This window comes from Arachis ipaensis, chromosome B3 (genome assembly GCF_059453495.1).
Source record: "Arachis ipaensis isolate K30076 ecotype BB chromosome B3, ASM5945349v1, whole genome shotgun sequence".
Classification (NCBI taxonomy): Eukaryota; Viridiplantae; Streptophyta; class Magnoliopsida; order Fabales; family Fabaceae; genus Arachis; species Arachis ipaensis.
In genome coordinates, this window is record NC_142438.1 from 78,686,390 (window position 1) to 78,707,882 (window position 21,493).

Below are 21,493 nucleotides of genomic sequence, written 5' to 3' on the forward strand. Positions count from 1 at the left end.
TTTGAACCATAAGGTTGGTCCTGGTGCTGGTTTGGGTGGAGGCACGAAACATGGAGCTGGAGGCCTAATAATCTGGTGCTTCTCCCTAAATGGTGTAGGGTTGTCATTGGAGTTTTCTCCTATAGCCTGTAACAAGGTAGGTTTAACAGTTATATGAATGAAAACTTTAAGGGATTGAGAAGTAATAATTTCTTGCATGAAACAGGTTTTGTTAGTTTAAAAAACAGGAAAAAAATGACATTCTCAGATGGTGGTGTAGATTGTGATACTAAGATTTCTTCTCTTTGATTTTGGGTCGATGCGCCAATTGTGATTGGCTTTTTGGGTAGTTTCTTCTTAGCTTTTCTCGCCTTGCTCTATGACAAAAATCAATATATTATAGAAAGCTAGCAACAAAATCAGTGTAACACATAAACCTAAACCATAGACTCACCACAGAATCTGAGGTTGGCCCTACTGTTGTGACATTTGCATTGAGACCAGAGGTCTTTTCATGACATTCTTGAACCTAATCATTGACAAAAATAAAAACACACAGCTCAAATATCATCTAAATGTAATCAGTACATAACACAGCCATTGTACCTCAATTCTTAAACATAGAGTAAAGAAGTTATTGTTTAGGATAACTCAATTCTGAAAACTAACACATTGTACCTGATCAGTGCTTATTGCTGGATCAGTGTTTGTTGTTGGATCAGTGCCTGTTGCTGGACCAGTTGATGAATTCTGAGTTGAGGTCTTCTTCTGTGCTCATCTCTCCTTTTTAGTCATAGGCTTCCAGTTGGGATCTTGTACTGCATTTGGGCATGTCTTGTAGTAATGGCCTTTTTGGCCACACTTGGAGCAAGTAACAACGAATGTCTCCTTTGCCTTGGTGGTGCTCATCTCTCTCTCAACTGGATCGGCTCTTCTCTTCAACTTAGGTCTATGAGCAGCTCTCTTAATAATGGGAGGCAGTGGCCTTGGTGCATTGGTAGGTGTCTAATACTCTTCATTGTTGATTGGCTTAATACAATGTGAATAAGTTGCTCTGATGGCTTCTATAGTTAGCCACTTATGGACAAAATTCTCAGCCTTAAGACCTATTTTAGCTATTGCTGCAACTGCATGTCTACAGAACATTTCTATGGACAATAACGAAGTGATGCATAATTAGAAAAACACAATGGACAGACAGTGATAAACCAAAAATTATAACAACTAAATATTAATCCAATAACTATAAGACCAGAATTACCAGTCAACTGCCAGACATTACATGTGCACGTCCTCTTGTGAAGATTAACTCCCACTTTATGGTTTTGGGAATGAACCTCAAAGAGGACTCTTTTCGAATCACTAGCCCATATAGCTCTCCATTTATGACTCTTAGGCTTGATAAATTGATCCAACTTCTTATGTTGGACTGTGCAAGCGGTCCAATGTGAGACTCCAACTTCTTCTTGTGCATTACCATCTTTCTCATTATGTAGCACCGCAGCCCTTCACATATCGTTAGAATAGGCTTTTCCCTATGCTCCACAATCTTTGCATTCCATACTTCGCACATATTATTAGTTATGTTGTCCACTTTCGGCCCATGACTAAAGTACGCCTTACATCATACAGCCGGCTCAAATTTTTGCATATACTCCCATGCTGGTGCACTTACTCGCTTTAACTTCTCCATCGCAGCAGCTAATTCAGTGTGTGTGGTGCACCTTGCACATTCTCAAACCAATTGCTTCGTCTCTTCATCTTTGAAGTGCTTGATAAAATTCTTCCAAATATGTAGTACACAATTCCTGTGATGAGCTCTCAGAAATATCTCCTTCAAGGCCAATGCCAAGCCCTGTATCAGTCCAAGGACATGATATCAGAAAATTCTTATTAGCAATGATCCACACTTAAAATGCTAAGACTCAAATTAAAGTAACTCTTGGCAATATTATAGAGAGAGATATCTATCTATATGTTTATATATATTCCAAAATAATCAACTAATTTTTATTAGAGAAATCAAATTTGTTAAATACAATATCTAATCAGGGAGCTGCAATACAACATATTTAATCATGAACTCATGATGAATGAAATAGACTCTTAGCTAACATAAGAATTAATTCATCAACTAATAAACTGATAAATAAAAAAGTTTTATCTCAGTGGAACATATTAACTAACCAAAGCAGAGTGCAGAATTATATATAATTATGATCAAATTCATAGCACAGTAGTACAAGTCTATGATACAAAACAGAGTAATTCATACATAAGTCTTCAATACAAGTAGCTGATTAAATTTATATGCATCCAAAAATAAGTTACAGTAAATGACATCAAACAAGTTAACTTAGCAGGGTTTAGAGTTGACCTTTTGTTGATCGGAAATAAAATTCAGTCCTAACTCAATGCAATCCCCTAGATCCTGCTTCAGTATTGACAAAAACCAGCCCCAGGTGTCTTTACATTCGTTCGGAACCACAGCATACGCAATGACAAAAAAGTGGTTGTTGGCATCTTGCCCCACTGCAGATAAAAGTTGTCTACCATAGTAACCTTTGAGGAAGCACCCGTCCAACCCGATTAGAGGCCTGCACCCATCTTTAAAACCCCTTTTACATGCATCCAAACTTATATACAACTTGTCGAACAGTGGCAGTGACTCTAGCTGAGGTATGACATCAATCATAGCTGTACTCCCTGGATTACTCCTGTGTAGTTCCATCAGATAGTCGCAGAGCTTTCCATACTGAGCTTGTTCGTTGCCTATAACTATCTCTCTGGCAACCTTCAGTCCCCTGCTTATCATTTTCTCACTAAGATGTACATTGTACTCCTCAATCATATACTCCCTGGCCTGTTTAGGCTTTAACTCAGGCTGAGTCAGTAGCCTCTTCACAACTTTGATGTTACCCATTCTTTGTTAGCTAGATTACTGCCAAAATCTCTAGCACAGTTATGCGCATTAACCAATGTCTTCACCTGATAACACCCCCCAGCACTGTTCCAAGAGGTCAGAATCAACCAAGGACAGTTTTCTTCTGCACATGCAGCCCTCACCCTCTTCTTTTCATTCTTTAGATACATCACATCCTTCCCTTCATACACAAAGTAGTCCTTTAGTGCATTCTTAAAAATTTTCATTGTGATGAAAGTTTGCCCCACCTTAAATTCAACTTTCCCATATTCGGTCTCCTCATTGAAAGCATCAAATGCAGTCCTGTTTTCATCATCATCAGACACTGGGCTGTTAAATACTTCACTCTCATATTCATAAGGCTTGTCATAATCTGAGTCTAACTCTTCCCCAACAATATCAGAATTTGATGCCATTGTATTCCCGACCACTCCATGTCTAGCCTCCACACTACCCCCTGCTTTAGGCCCATCAACTACTGTACTTTCTGCCCTAGTTTTTCCATCCCTTAGAATATGTGTCCTCCTCCTACTTGAATACCTCTTGGAAGCCCGTTTCTTAGCTGTCTTTGGAGAATAACTTGGACCACCTTTACTTGGTCCAGGCTTATCCCTATTTTTTGGGCGACCCTTGCTTAATTTTCTATTTGGGCCAGACTTCACCTCACCATCTGGTCCATCCTTCACCTCACCAGCTGGACCACACTTCACCTCCCCAGCTGAACCCTGACTAGCTCTCTTCCTTGGTGACACCATTTTCTTCTTCTTTTTCTTCAATCTCTCCTTCCTTTTCTGTTCCTCACTATCGTCACTGCTATGAGTATCTTCATATTCTGGAGGAGGTGGCTTATATGGCTCGTCTTCAATTGTTTCATACCCATCACTTGAGGAAGATGAGTCACTCATAATAACCTCCTCCAGTTTGCATCTCCTCATCCACAACTTCTGGCACACTAATCGGGTGATCAAAGTAGATGTAAATCTCATTTGTCCCCTTGTTTTTAATCTTGTTATTCCTCATGTCATTTATCTCAGTATCACCCCTCATTACATGTAAGCCAGATTCTAAGTCAGGTGCCATGCTATCAAACCAAAGCATGGTCTTGTACTCTGTGTAACCCAACTCCTTCAGTAACGTTTCAAAATCAAAGAAGTTCACCAAATCAATGTCTAAAGGTGGCCACTTCTTGACTTTTCCATCAACATATTCTAATTTGCCTTGTGCATTCCTCTTAAAATTTCCTCCATGATGGAAAATAGGAACTACTTCAAACTCATCCATCTGAAAATTATTTTTAATAATCAAAATCCAATTCATGACATTTTATCTCACTGTACCAATCATCTAAACTACTGACAAGCAACATTAATTATTTAACAAATTAACTAAAAAACTTCAAAATCCATTCACGTCCACAACATTTTTAAAAACCCACAACCAGGCAACTCATTTCAACCTACTGAACAATGCAACACCAACATGCAATTTATGAACAGAGATTAGATAGTGCTAATGTTTTAGATGTCCAAATTCGTTACTAACCTGAATGGTGACACAAGCTGCCTCCACTGCACGACGTTAGTGACTCCGTCAAGTGCGGAATTAGAGGAGTCTTCCGAGTCCTTCCTGGCAGCCTTGTCAGCACCAATACTTGCTACTTCCACCACTCACTGTCCTTTCGCGCGAAGAAGGTGGAGGGGTTTTGGTTATTCTGTAAATATGAGTTAGGGCTTCGGGGGTTATGAGAGTGAGAATGACGTTTGCTTCTTCTTAAGTTAGAAACGGCATCGTTTTTGAATGGGACAGGGGGACAAATCGACCCCTGTCCATTCCCACTCATCCACGTTGGAAGTTAACTCTGCGCTAACTGCCAGATCAGCGCCGGTAAGTGCCACATCAGACTTTTCCGTCAACTATGGACAGGGGATACAAGGGAGGGGGCGCGATGAATTATTTTATGCATAGACAGAGACAGGCATGGGTTGCTTTTTTGGTGAGGGATCACCTTGTCCTAAATTGAAATGGACAGGACCGGGTTGGGTGTTTACTCTAAAAAATAAAAGCAACATTATTGTTTTTATTTTGTTGGAGCCCAAAACTGCGACCCATATTGTAACGTTACCTGGGCCAAGACCTTGAATAATAATATAATATATTTTCGTTGGCGACCCAATCTCCAATAACATTTGGGCCCACACATTAAACTTCTCTTCCTCAGACAAAAAAAAAAAAAAAAAAAACACGCACACACTTCTCTTCCAATGGCAGTGAGTAACAGTGTAGTTGGAATGGCCATGGACATGGTTCTGAGCTTCTCACCATCCCAATTCCGAAGCTCTCTATTACCATAATCATTACCATCATTGTCGCATTCTTTAACGAATCCAATGCTGCCTTCCATTCAGCACCATTGCACTGCCATAAACTCCGCCACGCTGGACTGCGTCGTGGTTGGCGGCGGCATCACCGACCTCTCCGTCGCCCACGCCCTCTCCTCCAACCACTCAATTCCCAATGTAGTTCTCACGGGACGGCTTTCTCTGGAAAGAAGGTCCCAACAACTTCCAACCCTCCGATTCTATGATCAATTCCTGGTACTCTTCCTATCTTATCACACTCGATGCTCATTCTGAATAGCTAGTTCAATAAGAAAATTGAAATCTTAGAATCACAAATTATTACTGCTGGATGAAATTGGTAAAACTTGTCCTATGTATGATTTTCTGCACAGCTTCAAATTTTTATTATAGTTTTGGTGTTGTAGGTGGAGTGTGGTTTGGAAGATGAACTTGTGTTGTGGGATGGGAAGCTGAGGCAGTGCCTTCAAGACCCTTTGATTTGATGAGTATTGGGGGAAAATTCAGGGCTGCATTTGGTGCACTTGGGATCCTCCACCACCAGTTTGTCCTTTAACTTTTCATCCCTTTGTTTGAACATGTCATTGTCAAATTCAATATTTGCAAGGATCAAAGAATAATAACTGTTTTGATTATTGTTTCTCTTCTCATATAATATTATGATGTTGACAAAAGTGACAGGATCATGAGGAATCAGTTCAGGAATTCGTGTGCCGCAATCTTGGTGATGAGGTTTTTGAGCGTTTGATAGAGCCTTTTTGTTTAGGTAAGAGTCAATATCCATTACCACCGAATGATCCACCGATCTGATCTTTCACATAATCTGCGCTTTTTGCTTCATATTAAGTTTATTTTCCTCTTTATGGTTTACATTTTTTTTTTCACGTGCAGGTGTATATGCAGGTGATCCTTCAAAACTAAGTATGAAAGCAGCATATGGGAAAATTTGGAAGCTGGAGCAAAATGGTGGTAGCATTATCGGTGGCTCTTTCAAAGCAATACAGGAGAGAAATAAGGTTTCCAAACTGCCTCAAAATCCATAATAATATTGTCTATGGATTTTTACTATCTTTTTCATCATTTATGGGGTGATTCTCTTATCCAAGTAGTCATCTTGTAGGCATCTCCCAAAGCCAAAGGGTCAAACTGTTGGATCTTGTCGAAAAGGGATGGGCATGTTGCCAGAGGCAATTTCTGCAAGGTACTCTATGGTTCTTAATTTATATTGATGCCCCAGTTCTTTTACCACTGTTTTTCAGGATTAAGTTCTTAGTGAATTGAGTTATTGTTGGCAGGTTAGGCAACAGAGTTAAGTTATCTTGGAAGCTTTCAAGTATTAACAGAGTGGAAAGTGGACATTGTTGCGCCCTTCATCCGTTAGTTTCTTTCTTGAGTTGGATTATATTCATTATCTATGATATGGTTGTTTTACTTGTGGAATCTTTTTACATTGTGTTTGACATAATCAAATTCTATCGTTTCTTTTATAAAGTTGCAACGAGAATGTAATAATAGATCACACACACACAATGACAAGAATTAGCCTACATGAAAATACTTTAGTATGTATTTTGATCAAAATTATTATGTAGCCTACGAATAAATATCAATGTCCCTTGTGGAAGTGGTGGCAGTGGGGAGGTGTTAGTCTTTGCATGTTTCAGTCTGTGTGTACATGCATATGCATGAGCATCTTTGGTTGCACATGGTTTACTTAAATTAATATGAACATGATTGCTTTGATATGCATTTTTTCCCCAAAAAAGAAAGAATGTTATACACTCCATCAAGCTCTATTATTGTTTTTTCTAATCCAAATATGTATAGCAACAGAGGCATAATACTGCAGAACATGATTAATGAGCATATTGCAGAAATAAAATAAGAGTTGGACACAAGCTCAGTGCACATGTTGTGGGTTGCAGCAAATCAATCTTTCTTTTAAGAATGGGGAACCTGTGAAGTTATCCTTTGTTATGTACACAAGCTCACTGCACATATTGAAGGAATCTATTCTTAATCTTTTAATTCCTCTTTCAGAATGCTGCTGCAGATGCACTTTCAAAGATTTATTACCCCCCTGTAGCTGTTGTTTCAATATCCTATCCAAAAGAAGCTATTCTGACAGAATGCTTGATAGATGGTGAGCTGAAGGGATTTGGTCAATTGCATCCACGATCCCAAGGAGTGGAGACTTTAGGTAAATATTCGTTATAATGACAATACAAGTTGTTGGGTACTGGATAATGTATTGCTCTGTTTGTGAAAATTAACACACGTTGGGTTTGACACTTGACAGGAACAAGATATAGCTCATCAATTTTCACTAACCGGGCTCCACCTGGACAGCTTCTATTATTGAATTTCATTGGAGGAGCTACCAATCCTGGAATGTTATCAAAGGTTTGATAACTTTTTTTATATTCAAACAAGTTCCATACGACCATTTCTGTCTGATTACAGGATTTATTTCTTTTCCCTAGTTCCTTTTGATACCTAAAGCCTCTCGTACAATGACAGATGGATCGTGAACTCATTCAAGTAGCTGATCGAGATTTGCGAAAAATCCTTATAAACCCAAATGCCAACAATCCAACTGTATTAGGTGTGAAACTGTGGCCTAAAGCTATTCCACAGTTCTTAATTGGCCATGTTGAGCTACTAAATTTTGCTAAAGCCGCTCTCAAAGACACCGGGTTTGAGGGGCTGTTCCTTGGGGGAAACTATGTGTCTGGTGTTGCCTTGGGAGCATGTGTTGCAGACAGATGTAAGTCCTCCTTATATTGTGTTGGTTTATCTATTCTAGACACAAGTAAGAAACTAGGTATCTGTTTGGTTCTGCCACAATACTTCCCTTGTCACACGCATCAAGGAGGTTGACATGTTACATTAAGTAAACTCAGATTTTCTAACATTGCACAACAATTTATATCTTGAACTCTTGTCCATATCTTCTGTGATGACATGTAAAAAGGTGTTGGATGTTGCACCTGGTTACTCAAATTCTTTTTGTAATGAAGTCAATCAGCTATAAATGAAAGCAGCCGCATTGGATCACAATGAGATTACCTGTGCCCAAAATTCTCTGCATATGTTTACTTGTTGGAACCAACCAAGAATCTCTGCATTGCAACTAAAAGTGTTGATTTATTGAGACAATTAATAAGCAACAACGGAAAGTTTGAGTTTAATGGCGTTCATTTCATGTCCCACCATTGTTGTTGTTCAAGTGCTGGAAAGGGGACGACATTCCAACATGGTTATTTATTGCCGCATATAGTAACTTTGACTTTGACCAATTAATGGAACTTAATTATTAAAAGCGATTAACAAAGTTGAAGGGATATAGATACCAAGCATTTAAAACCAGGCGTTACAAAAACAGGACCATTTGGTCTTAACATTGTAAGACACATCTACTAACAAAAAGGAGAGGAAGGTGGGTTTGCACACTGCTTTTCTTACAATGTCGTTTTATTTGGGGACCAAATGACAGACTGAAGCAACATTATGGTTGGAGTTGTGGCTAACATTTTGCTTTTATCTTCTTTTCTCTCTCTCTTATTTCCAAACCATCTTCTCTAGTTAGTATTCACCATTGCTTTAAATCCAAGCTAATAGGTTCTTGTTAACCAACATGCGATAAGGGAATCGGATGGGAGAATTAAATTCTATGCCTGAATTGTATTTGTACACGTGGGTGGCGAGAATAAGATACAACAATCCTAGACAACCAGAATATCTTCAAAATTTGGTGAACAAAACATGTCACTCAATTTCGTGTAAAATTGTTGTGCACCCTAGTAAATTGAGACAATTAGCAGCACTTTCTTTTCCTTGTGCTAAACAAAAAATAAATAGATTTGATTTTCTGTCCCCAAGGTTGGAGCGGGGTATCATTTCGCCGTTAAAAAAGAATCACACTTGTCACATTATTTTATTAATTCCTAATTATTTAGAATCATTGTTAATTTTGCCATAGATGCTTGTTACACCAAAGTTTACTCATCCTCATGCACTGCCCAGAAGGGGAAATAAAGGAGAATGATAAAGTAGCAAGCTTTGTCGTGTGTCGATTCTTGAAAAGGAAAAGCATGGACACGTGTCACACGTCGAATGAGGGTTAGTGTATATCCTGTAATAAGCGCACACAACCTGTCTCTTCATGAGTATTTTCTACTACAGTGTCCTTTTATAGCTTTATTTTCTGTTGAGAGAGCATTTCACGGAAGTACATACATGAATATGTTCCTAAGGTATAAAACATTACATTATTTGCGGCATCACTGGTTCCGATACCTTTTATAATGTATGGTATCTGCAACATTGGTCCCTCATGCGCAACACGATGATTATATCCATTGAACGTCTGTGTTAATTGGGGTTTATACCATTTACCTGTACAAGGTTTCAGATATCAATGTTCTCTTGTCCACCACAAATGTCTACTATACACTCTACAGTGTCTAGATTCACTCCCTCAAAACTCAAGGCTGTTACTACTCCCTCACATGCTTTGTCTAACATTTGTCTCCTTTCTAATTTAACTGCGCCAATATTATGTTGCATGCATCATAACACCAACGTTTTAGACCATCATCCTCTAATGTAATTAATTTGCATATGCATCAAGCTTCAACTAAAGTAACAAAAATTTACTACCAATTGAAGTATAGTGCATATATAATATCACAGTGGGTAAATTGTGATTTTCATCCAAAAAATTTAATTTTTAGTTCTCCAAAAGAAAATGACATTTTGATACTATAAACATGATGTTAGTTTATCGAAACAACAGTGCTAGGAACCAAGAGGGTACCAGCAAAAAATCAGACAAATGCCTTTGAGTGAATCCAAAACCTCTATGTGGATGGTGTTTATGCTAGATATTAGGATGTTTCTTTTCTTTGTAAATTGGATGGTTCTGAATCTATTTTCTAATTTATTATGTTTTAGGTATTTGGAGAGCTGAAGAGACAGAAGCTAATTGAATCAGTTTTCGTGATTCACCTTACAATGATACTGAACGTATCTCCTCCTAATTTGAATGTGGTGAAACATTTAATAACCAATATTTAAATCATAAATAAATAAAAATAATCACTATATTTCTAATTAATTAAGTTGTTCCATTCTTTACTAATTTGGAGTTAGTTCATATACTTTTCCTTATAGAAATTTATCAAAGATAAAAGTGACATACTTAGAAAAAGATTGTAGAGATAAAATTTTGACGCTCATATTTTAATTAACAATTAAGATCTTTTTATTTTTAAATTTGGTGATTTTAGAACAAATAATTTTTTTTTATTTATTTATATGTGAATGGGAAAAAAATTCAAAAAAAAATTGACAAAAGAGTTTGGTGTTAGAATTTTTTTTCTTTATGCATCTTTTAAATAATTTTTAAATTGTTTTAAAGAAAATTGAATCAAATATATGACTTGTTTGTTATTTATAAAAAAATATTTTATTAAATTAAAATCATCTTTCGAAAATCAAAACATTATTTTCCTTTTTCAAAATGTATTTTATTAAAAATATTTTTTTTGAAAATAAAAAAAAATTATTGATATTTTAATTTAAAAATAAATAAATTATTGACTAATTAAAAATATAAAAATATTTATTATTTTTTAAAATAGAAAGCGTCTAAATTTTTCTAAAAATTTATTTATTTTTATATATTTTAGACTGTGTTAATTACTTATTTATTTTTGAGTTAAAAAATTAGAATCTATTTATTTTTTCGAAAATACTTTCCACTTTAAACATTTGATATCCGCACTAACTTTTGAAAGATATCTTCATAAAATATTCATTTTTTTTTTTTTACTTTAATCAGCAAATATGATAAAAGAAGTAAAAGTATAGGTATAGAAAATAGTAGAAGAGGAGATGAGGTCCAATAGGAATGATGTTGGAAATTGTTTATTATTATAGTAATTGACACGTGGAGTTGTCGGCTGGCAAGACAACATGGAAAAGAGAGGGTGGTGGCGCAGCAGTTTATGTAGAAAAGGGCCTATCAACAATAGCAATAGGAATAGGAATATAGGATCTCTGTTCTGTGTTCTCTTCTTATTATTTAAAGGGAGATAAGAATAAGAGGCTTGGTGCAATTGTGATAGCATTTTTTATTAGCATGGGAAGAAAAGCTGCTACTACTTGTTCCTCTTCCTCTAACATTTCTTCAACTGCTTCCTTGAATCTGAGGCTTGCACTCAGCACTCATGAAGAATGTGGTGGAAGCCTGTTTGTGAAGGTGTACATGGAAGGCATTCCAATTGGGAGGAAGCTCAACATATTAGCACATAGAAGCTACCATGAGCTTGTTAAGAGACTTGAGAACATGTTCGACACCACCATTCTCTGGGGTACAGAGATGGATGAAGTTGTAGTTCAACCTGGTGAGAGATGCCATGTCCTCACTTATGAAGATGAAGAAGGAGATCTTGTTATGGTTGGAGATGTTCCTTGGGAGTAAGTCATCATCATCATCTAAATTCTCTTCTTTCTTTCTTTCTTTAATGAAACTAATTTATATTATATTGATGTTGGTGTAGGATGTTTGTTTCCACTGTAAAGAGGTTGAAGATCACAAGGGTAGACACATTCACTACCTCTTGATAATGCAGATCTCTATTTGTTTTCGATTAATTAGGTAGCTTCAGAGACACCACTGAGGTTTCCAATTTTGTTCTTAGTACTACTACTACTAGTTTAGTCTTAATTACAAGTGTTGAATCATCAAAACTATGCACAAAGTTAAGTCCTCAGTTATATATACTACATGCATAGCTTGCTCACTAGTCACTCCTTTCTTCTTTCCTTCAACAACATGTATAATTAATTAATTAATTAATTCCTGTTGTACATTCATTCCTAATTAGTGTATGTCACAGCTTCTTTTTATTAATTAGCTTTTTATAAAGGCAAAAGATAGATTGACATATAAAGGTTATATTCCATGAACTAGAAACAAGTAAAGGTTATATTCCATGAAATTTGGTAAGTATTTGTTGAGTTTAATTAGGGCCAAGTTCACCTAAATTTTAAATAAAAAAGTAAAAGCTACAATTTAATCAATTGTGATAAATTAAGGACAGTTTGGAAAGTTTAAAAAGTTATTTTTTTTAGTTTTTTATTTATGAAGAGTAATAATATTAATGGCTGATGTAATTTTAAAAATTAAATTATAGCTTTTTAAGAAATTATTTAAGTGTTTATGGAGAAGCTAAAAAAATAATTTTTTTTATAATAAAATTTTTTTATCACATTTCTTTTAAAATAAGCATTTTTAGAACTAAAAAATTAAACAAAATAATTTATTTATAAACTATTTTTAATATAAGTATTAATTATTTAAGTTATTTTAAAAAAAAAATAGCTTAATTAAACTGTTTATCAAAACTAAACCCAATATCTAAAAATAAATAACCAGCTTCAATTAAGGGACACAAATCTCGTGTGTTAGAAGTTAGAAGTAAATGTAACTACATTGTTAAAAAATCTGAAAATCCTTGCCAAAACATTGCATAACAAAACAACTTTAAATAACACACAAGATCAAGACATGGCGTCGCATTAAAATTGATATTATGAGTGTATTACAGCATTTGGTGCTAGGGGTGGAAAAAACTGTTTCAACCATGGGGTATCGTCAGAAACTCAGAATCACTTATTTTATTAGGAAATGGTTGGCACAAACATTTTATTTATATAATCTAACAAACAATATTAGAAAATATCTTGATACATTTGGGTCCACTACAAAGGGAATAAAGGATAGGATAGATCCATATATATCGGACAATTATTGAGGAATTTTTTACTAGAAAAAGAATAAATAAAAGAAAGATTAATAAAGAGTAGTTACAATTATTTACAAGGGTTTCTGAAATGCACAATCCAAGTTAGGTCCAGTATCGACGTTGAACAAGTTGGTATATCTTTTGAAAAATCCAATCCTATCCTTGACCCTTGGATCATTGGGGATTCCACATTCAAGTGCACCATTGATGATGTTAGTAACCAAGCCATAACCAGCTGTTCTGTTTGCTGCTATGTCGGCTTCTGAAGGCACATATTTTCCAACCATAACATTGTGGCAAGAAAGTGTTCCTCTTGTCTCTCTCATCCAAAACCACAGAGCACTTCTGAATGCAATCACTGAATTGTTTGACACAATCTCAGGCTTCCTCAACCCATCAAATCCCAACTCCTTCCCTGCTGGACCATAATTGTAGTTCCTGCATAAATCCATAAATATGTTGCATACTTTTTTTCAGTCATACTGTATACACAAAGTATCATTCATCAATTAGTCACTACGTGTAGAAATATGTATTTGGTAATCTTATAAAATCTTTTACTATACTACATTCTACTCAGTCGTGCGTGCGTGCAATTTATTCACGTAGTCAATGTAAAACGTAGTTATTTTTACTAATATGACATTATGTGATTAAATGCACGTGTTACACGGACATTACATCAAAATTAAATTTCATAAATTTGATTATTTAATAATTAATTATGTAGTTAGAACAATGAATAAATTAATATGCATAATATATACAAATAAATACAGATTTGTTGTGTGCACATAGTATTTTTTATTTTTCTAAGAATAAAAACTAATTACTATATCAGTCATATTAGATGTATATAAAAAATTGGTCACTATATTAGAAAATATGTTAAAATACACATTTAAAATGAATTGATTTATATAGAAATAATGCATGATTGGTTTTGCTTGCATACCAAGAAAGTTGAATGGGTCCTCTTCCATGGTAAGATTTTCCTGGGAAACAAGGCCATTGTTTGTTAGTAGAATCACAGTAGTTACTCTGAGGATTAATCTCTTCCTTAAAGCAGAGACCCCAAGCATATGGACCATCAGGTGCAGTAGCCCATCCACCAGTCGTCTCATGAGAAATTTGAGCAAGAAATGCAGCGATCTCACGCTTCCGTGTGTCTAAACTGCCGGTGGTGCCGAATTCAGGGAAGGTTTTCGCGGCGCGAATGAAGGCCTTGTAAGGGTAGAAGTTCTTAGCAGGGCATGCATTGTCATCTTTATGTAGGAACATGGTATCAAAAAACTTCTTTCTAATGAGAGAAGAGATTGGTTTCGCTTCCAAAGAAGAAGCGAAACAGGGCAATAAGACACAGAGGAAGAGAGTAAAAGAGAGCAATGTTGAAAAAGCCATTTGCTGAATATAGTTCAAAAAACACAAGCATCAAGGAACTTTAATTTATAGATAGGTATAAAGAGGGAATCTTTTCATGTTCAGAGTACCTTTTATTTGCCTAATAGCTTATTGCAATATAAAATTTGTTGTTGACAAATTATGGGAATCAACTGTTGAATTAGATACCCTCCTCCGCCGGCTGGGTTTTAGCCATGTTTCAATTCGTTGGATAAGATGAATCATATAATATATAGTGACAGAACAAAATGAACAGTAATGCACGGTGGTACTTAGTTCCGTTTAAGTGTTTGTCGTTGGTCAATGGGGCGGAATTCGAACTCCCGACACTTGCTTAAGCGGACTAGTGAGCTAACTATTAGACCAACCCAACTTGGTTAAATCTGACTTAATTAAAAATAAAAAAGAGTAATACCCCAAATAGGTCCCAAGGATTTGGTCGTCCGACAGATTTGTCCCCCAGGAAAATTAACTAAGTCTCTGGTCCCCAAAATTATTAGATATATGTCATATACGTCCCTGATCCAGGTTTAACTGGTTAATCGAACAGTCTCTCTCCTACGTAGAGGTGATTAGTGTGACATGTCAGGTTAAAAGCTACCAGGACACATTGGTCCCTACACACGTGTCCAAAACGACGTCGTTTTAGGACTTCTTCAAACGACTTTGAGTGGGACAGATTAGTCCCCAAACTTTCTCATGCCAGTGTTATAAGACGGCAGCGTGTGGAAAATGTGGAGAGCCTGGCCACAATGCTAAGACCTGCAAGGGAGCTCCTAAGGCTGGGATTAATCCTAAAAAAACAATCAAGGAAAAATCCAAGAAAAATTCATCTGCAACACAAGAAGAGGTTCAGGTTTCTCAATCGGCACCCATAACTCAAGTATTCATGATTAACACTTATCTTGTTATACTAAATATTCTATATTGTGCGGCTTGGGATCTGTGATAACTTGTTTAAGACTCAGAATTTTTACAGCCATTAGTTGTTCTATTATAAGGACCATCTTGACATATAATATTATTGATCAGGGACCTGATTGACTTATAGTATAAATTCTAAAGGATCTATTTGACTTATAACATACATCATAAAGGATTTAATTGTTCTAACAAATTTGCTCATGTACGAGATTACTCAGCCTGAGACACCAACAAATGCTGCTAAACCAAATGTTGGAATGAATGTAAATGCTGAAACTGTAAGTATGCTTGATAATGTGTTTCACTATTAATTCCTAAATACTAGATACTAATATCTTATGTTAGAATACTCATAATTGTTTAAAATTCTATCAGGGAAGACAGACTCAGCCTCAACCTCCACCTCAACAACCTTTCAGACGTCTAAAGCAGACAATAATTAGGCCCAAGAGTCAGAAGAGTGTGAGTGATGAGACAATGACAGCTGCAAGTAGTGGCACAACCTCCAGAATGTTCAAATTCATTCCAACTCCCGGACTGAATCTCTCTAAGAAGAAATAATGCTTCCTTGAAATTTATTGTGGAAGAGACAAGACCTTGTTTGTCATTTTGAAGAAAATAGACCTTCACTTTTAAGTCTTTTTGTGTCACCACTTTAATGAGTGTGTGTAGAAGGAAATGGACCTTCTTTAGTTTGTAAACATTTTGATACTACTTATGTGCATACTTATGTTTATGTCCCTTTATGTTAATATTTTGATACATGACATTTGAATATTCTGGTTTGGATTATATACTATATTTTATAATATCTACTTGGCCAACTTATTTACATGCTACTCCGATTTGGATATGACTAACTTCTGTTTAGTATCATTGTCAACCTCTAGTGTCCATTTAACTAAAATGATTCATTCAAATACAATATTTTTTCAACAAACATACAATGCTAATTTCTTATATAACCACCACATAGATACAAAATAAAATCACAACTACAAGTGCACCCATTATTACACTACTAAACAACCTGAAAACACTATCTTTCTTGATTTTTGAACTATCTTCATTCCTCTTTATCAACATCTCCTCCAATTGTTTCACTCTCTCCTCCAAAGTATAATTCAAACCTGCACCAAATTCTTCACCCTTACATGTCTCCATAGAGGCCAATCTACTGCTTTCAACTACATCATCCACCAGACACCCAAAAATCTCATCAAACCATACAAAAAAATTACAATAACCTTGCTTCTCCTGCCATCAGAATAACAAAACAAGAATCATAACATTAGCCTTAGTCTTCAATTTTCAAAATTATAGCACCACAAAAATCAATCACATTGAAGTACCTTGAAGTGAGGACAGCCAAAGAACAGCCTATTTGGGTTCTCTGTTGTGCGAGACCTAGATATTACGGCATATGTATTGCACTTGCACTTAGGATGTTCTCCTCTTCTAAGTTGCCCCCTTAGAAAGCCAGTCGAACCGCTGTCAACACGGAAGACATCATCAATAGTTCTCCAACCACGTCTCCGACTTGCAACTGATGTGTTGCCTCCACTCGCCATCACCTTCTTCGAAGCCAGAAACTCTCTCTCACATACTAAGATACATGGGTTGGAGACAAAGAGACAGAGGTTAAAGATGAAGACCTAATTCATGTTGATCTCCCTTTTGAAACGGCAACGTATAGGTCCTTATTTACACGCTGCCGTTTTATAACACTGGCATGAGAAAGCTTGGGGACTAATCTATTCCACTTAAAACGACGTCGTTTGAAGAAGCCCTAAAACGACGTCGTTTTGGACACGTGTGCAGGGACCAATGTATCCTGGTAGCCTTTAACCTGACACGTCACACTGATCACCTCCACGTAGAAGAGAGACTGTTCGATTAACCGGTTAAACCTGGATCAGGGACGTATATGACATATATCTAACAATTTTGGAGACCAGGGACTTAGTTAATTTTTTTGGGGGATAAATCTGTCGGACAACCAAATCTTTGGGACCTATTTGGGGTAAATAAATAATCTAATTAGACCTCTAAATGTAATAAAGGAAAAAGGTCTGAAGCCTTAGCCCATATCAATGTGTTTTTTGTAATTTGTTTGAAGGCTATAACCACCTTAAATGGGCTTGGTATATGTTGAAACTTGGTTTTTGGGTTAAATTATAGGCTTGGGTAAGGGACCCAAGTTGACAATGAATATATTAAAAAATGTTTATTTAGTTATAAAAAAAAATGTTTATTTACATATTTAATTTGTGGAAGTAAAACCTGTCATGTCAATACTCAATAAAAAAAATGTCAACATTAATTAATTTTTTATGATAAAATTATTTTCTTTAATTTTTATTTTTTAAAATTTAGAATTTAAATTCTAAAATAATTTTGATAAAATTAATATTAATTGAAAAAAAAAAATGATTTGGAATCAAAGTCTTTGAAAATTTAAAAGCCAGAGTGTAATGAAGCAATTAAAAGTTGGAATAATTGAGTGCAATGTTTCCAAGCTGTGAAAAAGGTGGGGCGTTGTAGCATGTAGGTCATTATCAAAGCAACGGCAATGTTTACTTTGTTTTGGTCAGTATCTTGTCGCGTTATCCTTCTATATTAAAAGTCAAGTATTGGGCCAATTTTTGACAAAGGGAAAACCCTCCACTCAAATCTATTCCGTCAAACACTTGGACCACTATACCCCCCTACATTTATGCCAATTATGCTCTTTTTTAATTCCTCACAAAATTAAAGAAACTTCTCCTAACATGCATGCTATATCTATGGTCCATCTTATATTCTTATTTAATATCCAAGCAATATATATGATCCCTTTTCAATAATTTCATTTCATGAATAGAAACTAAAATTCCTTTTTCTTTTTGTATGGGAATACAGATATTAAATCCTATCATATGCATACAGTATTAGTCAACAACAAACCTTTAAATAGAGCTCAAATTTATGACGAATTAATCTTTAATCTACCGAATTTAGGGATATTGTGAGAAAAAAATATATATTTTTCTAGAAGCATGTTGGTATTCCTATTATGAGATGGGTTTGAGCAATGGATAAGAGTGTGGATGGATCAATGTGTGGCTCTTTAGCGCTATGCTGAATTCCTTGTATAATATGTAAGTCTGTGTGTTTTGAACATTTATAGTATTTTCAAACTTAATTATTAAGCTAACCACTTTAATTTTACTTTGATTCCCCAATCAAACACTTAATTTTGGTCTCATCATATGTTTCTCTCTTGTATCTAGTATAAAAGAAATTAAATTCAGTTGCAATAAAGCATGCGTTTCTTTTTCTCAAAGTTTTTTAATGGAAGCGCAAAATTTTAAATCCAAATCCCTTGCAACTAAATAATAATCCAATTCATCCAATGGCTTGGTGAAATTATATTTGTTATATACTTCTTAGTTACTGCTTGGTGATTGGTGGTTTAATTTTCCTACACTTGAAAAATAACATTATTTATTTCATCTCAGCTGTAATAATCATTATTAAAGAGAAGACCTAGCTCTGATCTATAGCGATTATTTCTTATCGAATGCATTAATTATGCCTTTTGAAAATGTCGCTAGCTTGTCGATATCGGTACGTATATATATACACACGTCACGTCGCAATTAATTAACGCCAAGCGTAGTACACCGGCACGTATATGTATGTATACGTATATATGTAGTTATACACTTATACTGTATGTAGTAATTAGTACTAGCTAGTAAGGATTATTGTGAAGTGAAGTGGGGGCTTGTTGAATTATGGGTCACTCATCACTTTCGTTTTCTTCTACTAATTGAGTTCACGCAAAATATCAAAGCAAGTGGACAACGGTGCATTCAAAACAAAGAAGACGACATCACTTTGGAAGAAAATAAAGTATTTATATATAGTCTATATGGTTGAAAATGGGGACGATGTATCCTCTCATCTTTTCTTTTTATTAGGGTTATTATATTTTATGTGTTCATTTTATCTAATATTCATATTTTTTATTCAATAAAACATAAAAATTTCTACGTCCAACTTAATAATAATAAAAAAACTATTGACTTGACATACAAATTAAAAAAATATATAATTGAGTATAAATAAATAAGAACAATCCAACATGACCAGTATATATATTATTATTTTTTATCAATAACAATAATTTATATCTATATTTATAAAAATTTTGCATACAAGTAACATATAATTTATACTTATATTTATCAAAATTTTATATACATAAATCAATACAATTTAATTTATATTCATATTTTTCAAAGTTTGCACACATAAATTAATAAAATTTATTTGTTAAAGACAATTTAGTATCTGTACTGATCAAATAATGACCAAAAAGAAAAATACTAAAAGATCATTAGAATTTATTATTTTTTACTATTAGTTAATCATCAATATTTAAAAGTATGAGATAAAATATATTGTTAAATTACTAAACTAAAAAATTAGACTAAACAAATTAAGTTAGTGACTAAATAATAACCAAAAATAATAAATTATGATAAGTCCTAATATTTTTTAGCCAAAAATATTAAAAATTATCAACCTCCAAAAATTTTTCATAAAATAATTATTTATGAAAATATATCTAAAATTTATTAAATAATTTAACATATTTAATAGATAAGAAAATATATATACGTGAGTAATCGCATACAAATAATACATATATATGGAAGTGAATAGATATAACATATAAGTAGGTCGCCTCTATTTCCAAATTGTTAAGAGCAATGAGGGTTGGCGTCTCCATATTGCAAACCGTGACTTTTAGGTTAAAAGTCGCCGCCCTATTTGGCTATGCATACAATTACAAGATATCAAAGAAATCATAACATATTTCATTAACCTTGTATTTTGGGTGCAATGAAAAGCATCTCTTTGTCGGTTTTTTATGACTATTTATTTAGATATATATTATGGTTTTCCTTTAATTCTAATCAACCACGAAATTGGGGTTGCAAAAGCGTGTATTACTATTTTTGTTAATAGGTTATTTTTTTTATTTTTTATTTTTTAAATCTTGCAAACGACAATGAGATTAGGAAAATGAAAATTGACCCGTACTCAACTATGGTTATAAGATAGATAATTAAAGTTTATTTTACTTACTTTCACTTAGTAATGAATGCATAGCAAGGACAAAACATACCTAATGTGCTGGATGCCTCCGGTACGGATTGAGAGATGGATTGGGAATTTGCAGGTCGAGGCAGATGCCGTATTATTTGACTGGAGCAATGGGGGTGGTACCTGCAAAGACACTCCGACGCTCAAGTCAGAATGGATCTAAGAGGTAGAAGGTGTGAGGAATGAATGAATACCTGGAGGGACCTGGGTCCTCTATTTATAGGTGATGGTAGCTATCTTATCTTATCTTGTTTGGCTAAGATAAGGGAGACGTTTGAATTCGAAAGTTGGTTAGGAGCTCTAATGGGCCGGTTCCGAGCCTTCTAGAAGGGCAAAGAGGGTCGGACCCGGGTAACCGAGTTCGGGGACCATTCCGGGCGTAGGATCCGTGGGCCTGATTCGTAAAAGTTGCCCCCGGAGCGAGAGAGTGAGGGTGCTCGGTCTCATCGCTGGAGGAATCTGTTCCTCGCCGTTTGCGGTTTGGCAAGGAGATCGTTATTTGGTTTTTCCGGTCGAGGTTGAGGATTTAGGGAGTTCCTGGCCGTTTCATGGTCAGACAAGGAGCATGTTGTTTGGGCATCTCATCACATGCCGGGTTTGATGACCGTTTCGAAGAAGGGCCCGGAGATCGGGTTTGGAACAGTTGCCCCCGGAGCATGAGAGTATGCTTTCTTGGTCTCAATGCTAAGTCGTTGGGGAGTCCGATTCTCTGTAGTTTGGGAGACTGTGAGGGGCCTGAAAAGGGCGTGACATCATCTTGCATCAATTGGTAGGATGTTGGTCAGTCTGGCTTTCTGCGAGTTGGAAGACCGTCAGCTCATGCTTGTTTTGTGTGGCCTTTTTTGGGCCGTTATTATGAACTTATTTTAGGCCTCTTGGTGGGCCGATTTCAAGACTTTGTTTATTTAGCTTTATTTGGATTTCCATTTTGTTGGCTT

General features: G+C 35.3%; 2 protein-coding genes and 1 pseudogene across 3 annotated transcripts; 2 read left to right on the forward strand and 1 right to left on the reverse strand.

The window, feature by feature from the left end:
* The first annotated feature begins 5,289 nt into the window (after nucleotides 1-5,289).
* LOC148571234 (protoporphyrinogen oxidase 1, chloroplastic-like) lies at nucleotides 5,290-8,319 on the forward strand (annotated as a pseudogene). Its single transcript, XR_015907038.1, has 9 exons — nucleotides 5,290-5,496; nucleotides 5,667-5,802; nucleotides 5,941-6,025; nucleotides 6,151-6,298; nucleotides 6,380-6,460; nucleotides 6,555-6,619; nucleotides 7,189-7,459; nucleotides 7,559-7,662; nucleotides 7,780-8,319. The product of XR_015907038.1 is annotated as a protoporphyrinogen oxidase 1, chloroplastic-like (transcript).
* A 3,007-nt stretch (nucleotides 8,320-11,326) lies between these two features.
* LOC148571235 (auxin-responsive protein IAA30-like) lies at nucleotides 11,327-12,141 on the forward strand. Its single transcript, XM_088509649.1, has 2 exons — nucleotides 11,327-11,742; nucleotides 11,826-12,141. The coding sequence occupies exons 1-2, from the start codon at nucleotides 11,405-11,407 to the stop codon at nucleotides 11,887-11,889; spliced, it is 402 nt and encodes a 133-aa protein (XP_088365775.1). The 5' UTR covers nucleotides 11,327-11,404; the 3' UTR covers nucleotides 11,890-12,141.
* An 882-nt stretch (nucleotides 12,142-13,023) lies between these two features.
* LOC148571236 (chitinase 10-like) lies at nucleotides 13,024-14,474 on the reverse strand. The gene is made up of 2 exons (XM_088509116.1): nucleotides 14,029-14,474; nucleotides 13,024-13,511 (listed from the first exon to the last, which is right to left on the reverse strand). Exons 1-2 carry the CDS (start codon nucleotides 14,472-14,474, stop codon nucleotides 13,145-13,147), a joined length of 813 nt encoding a protein of 270 aa, XP_088365242.1. The 3' UTR covers nucleotides 13,024-13,144.
* Nucleotides 14,475-21,493: the final 7,019 nt, after the last annotated feature.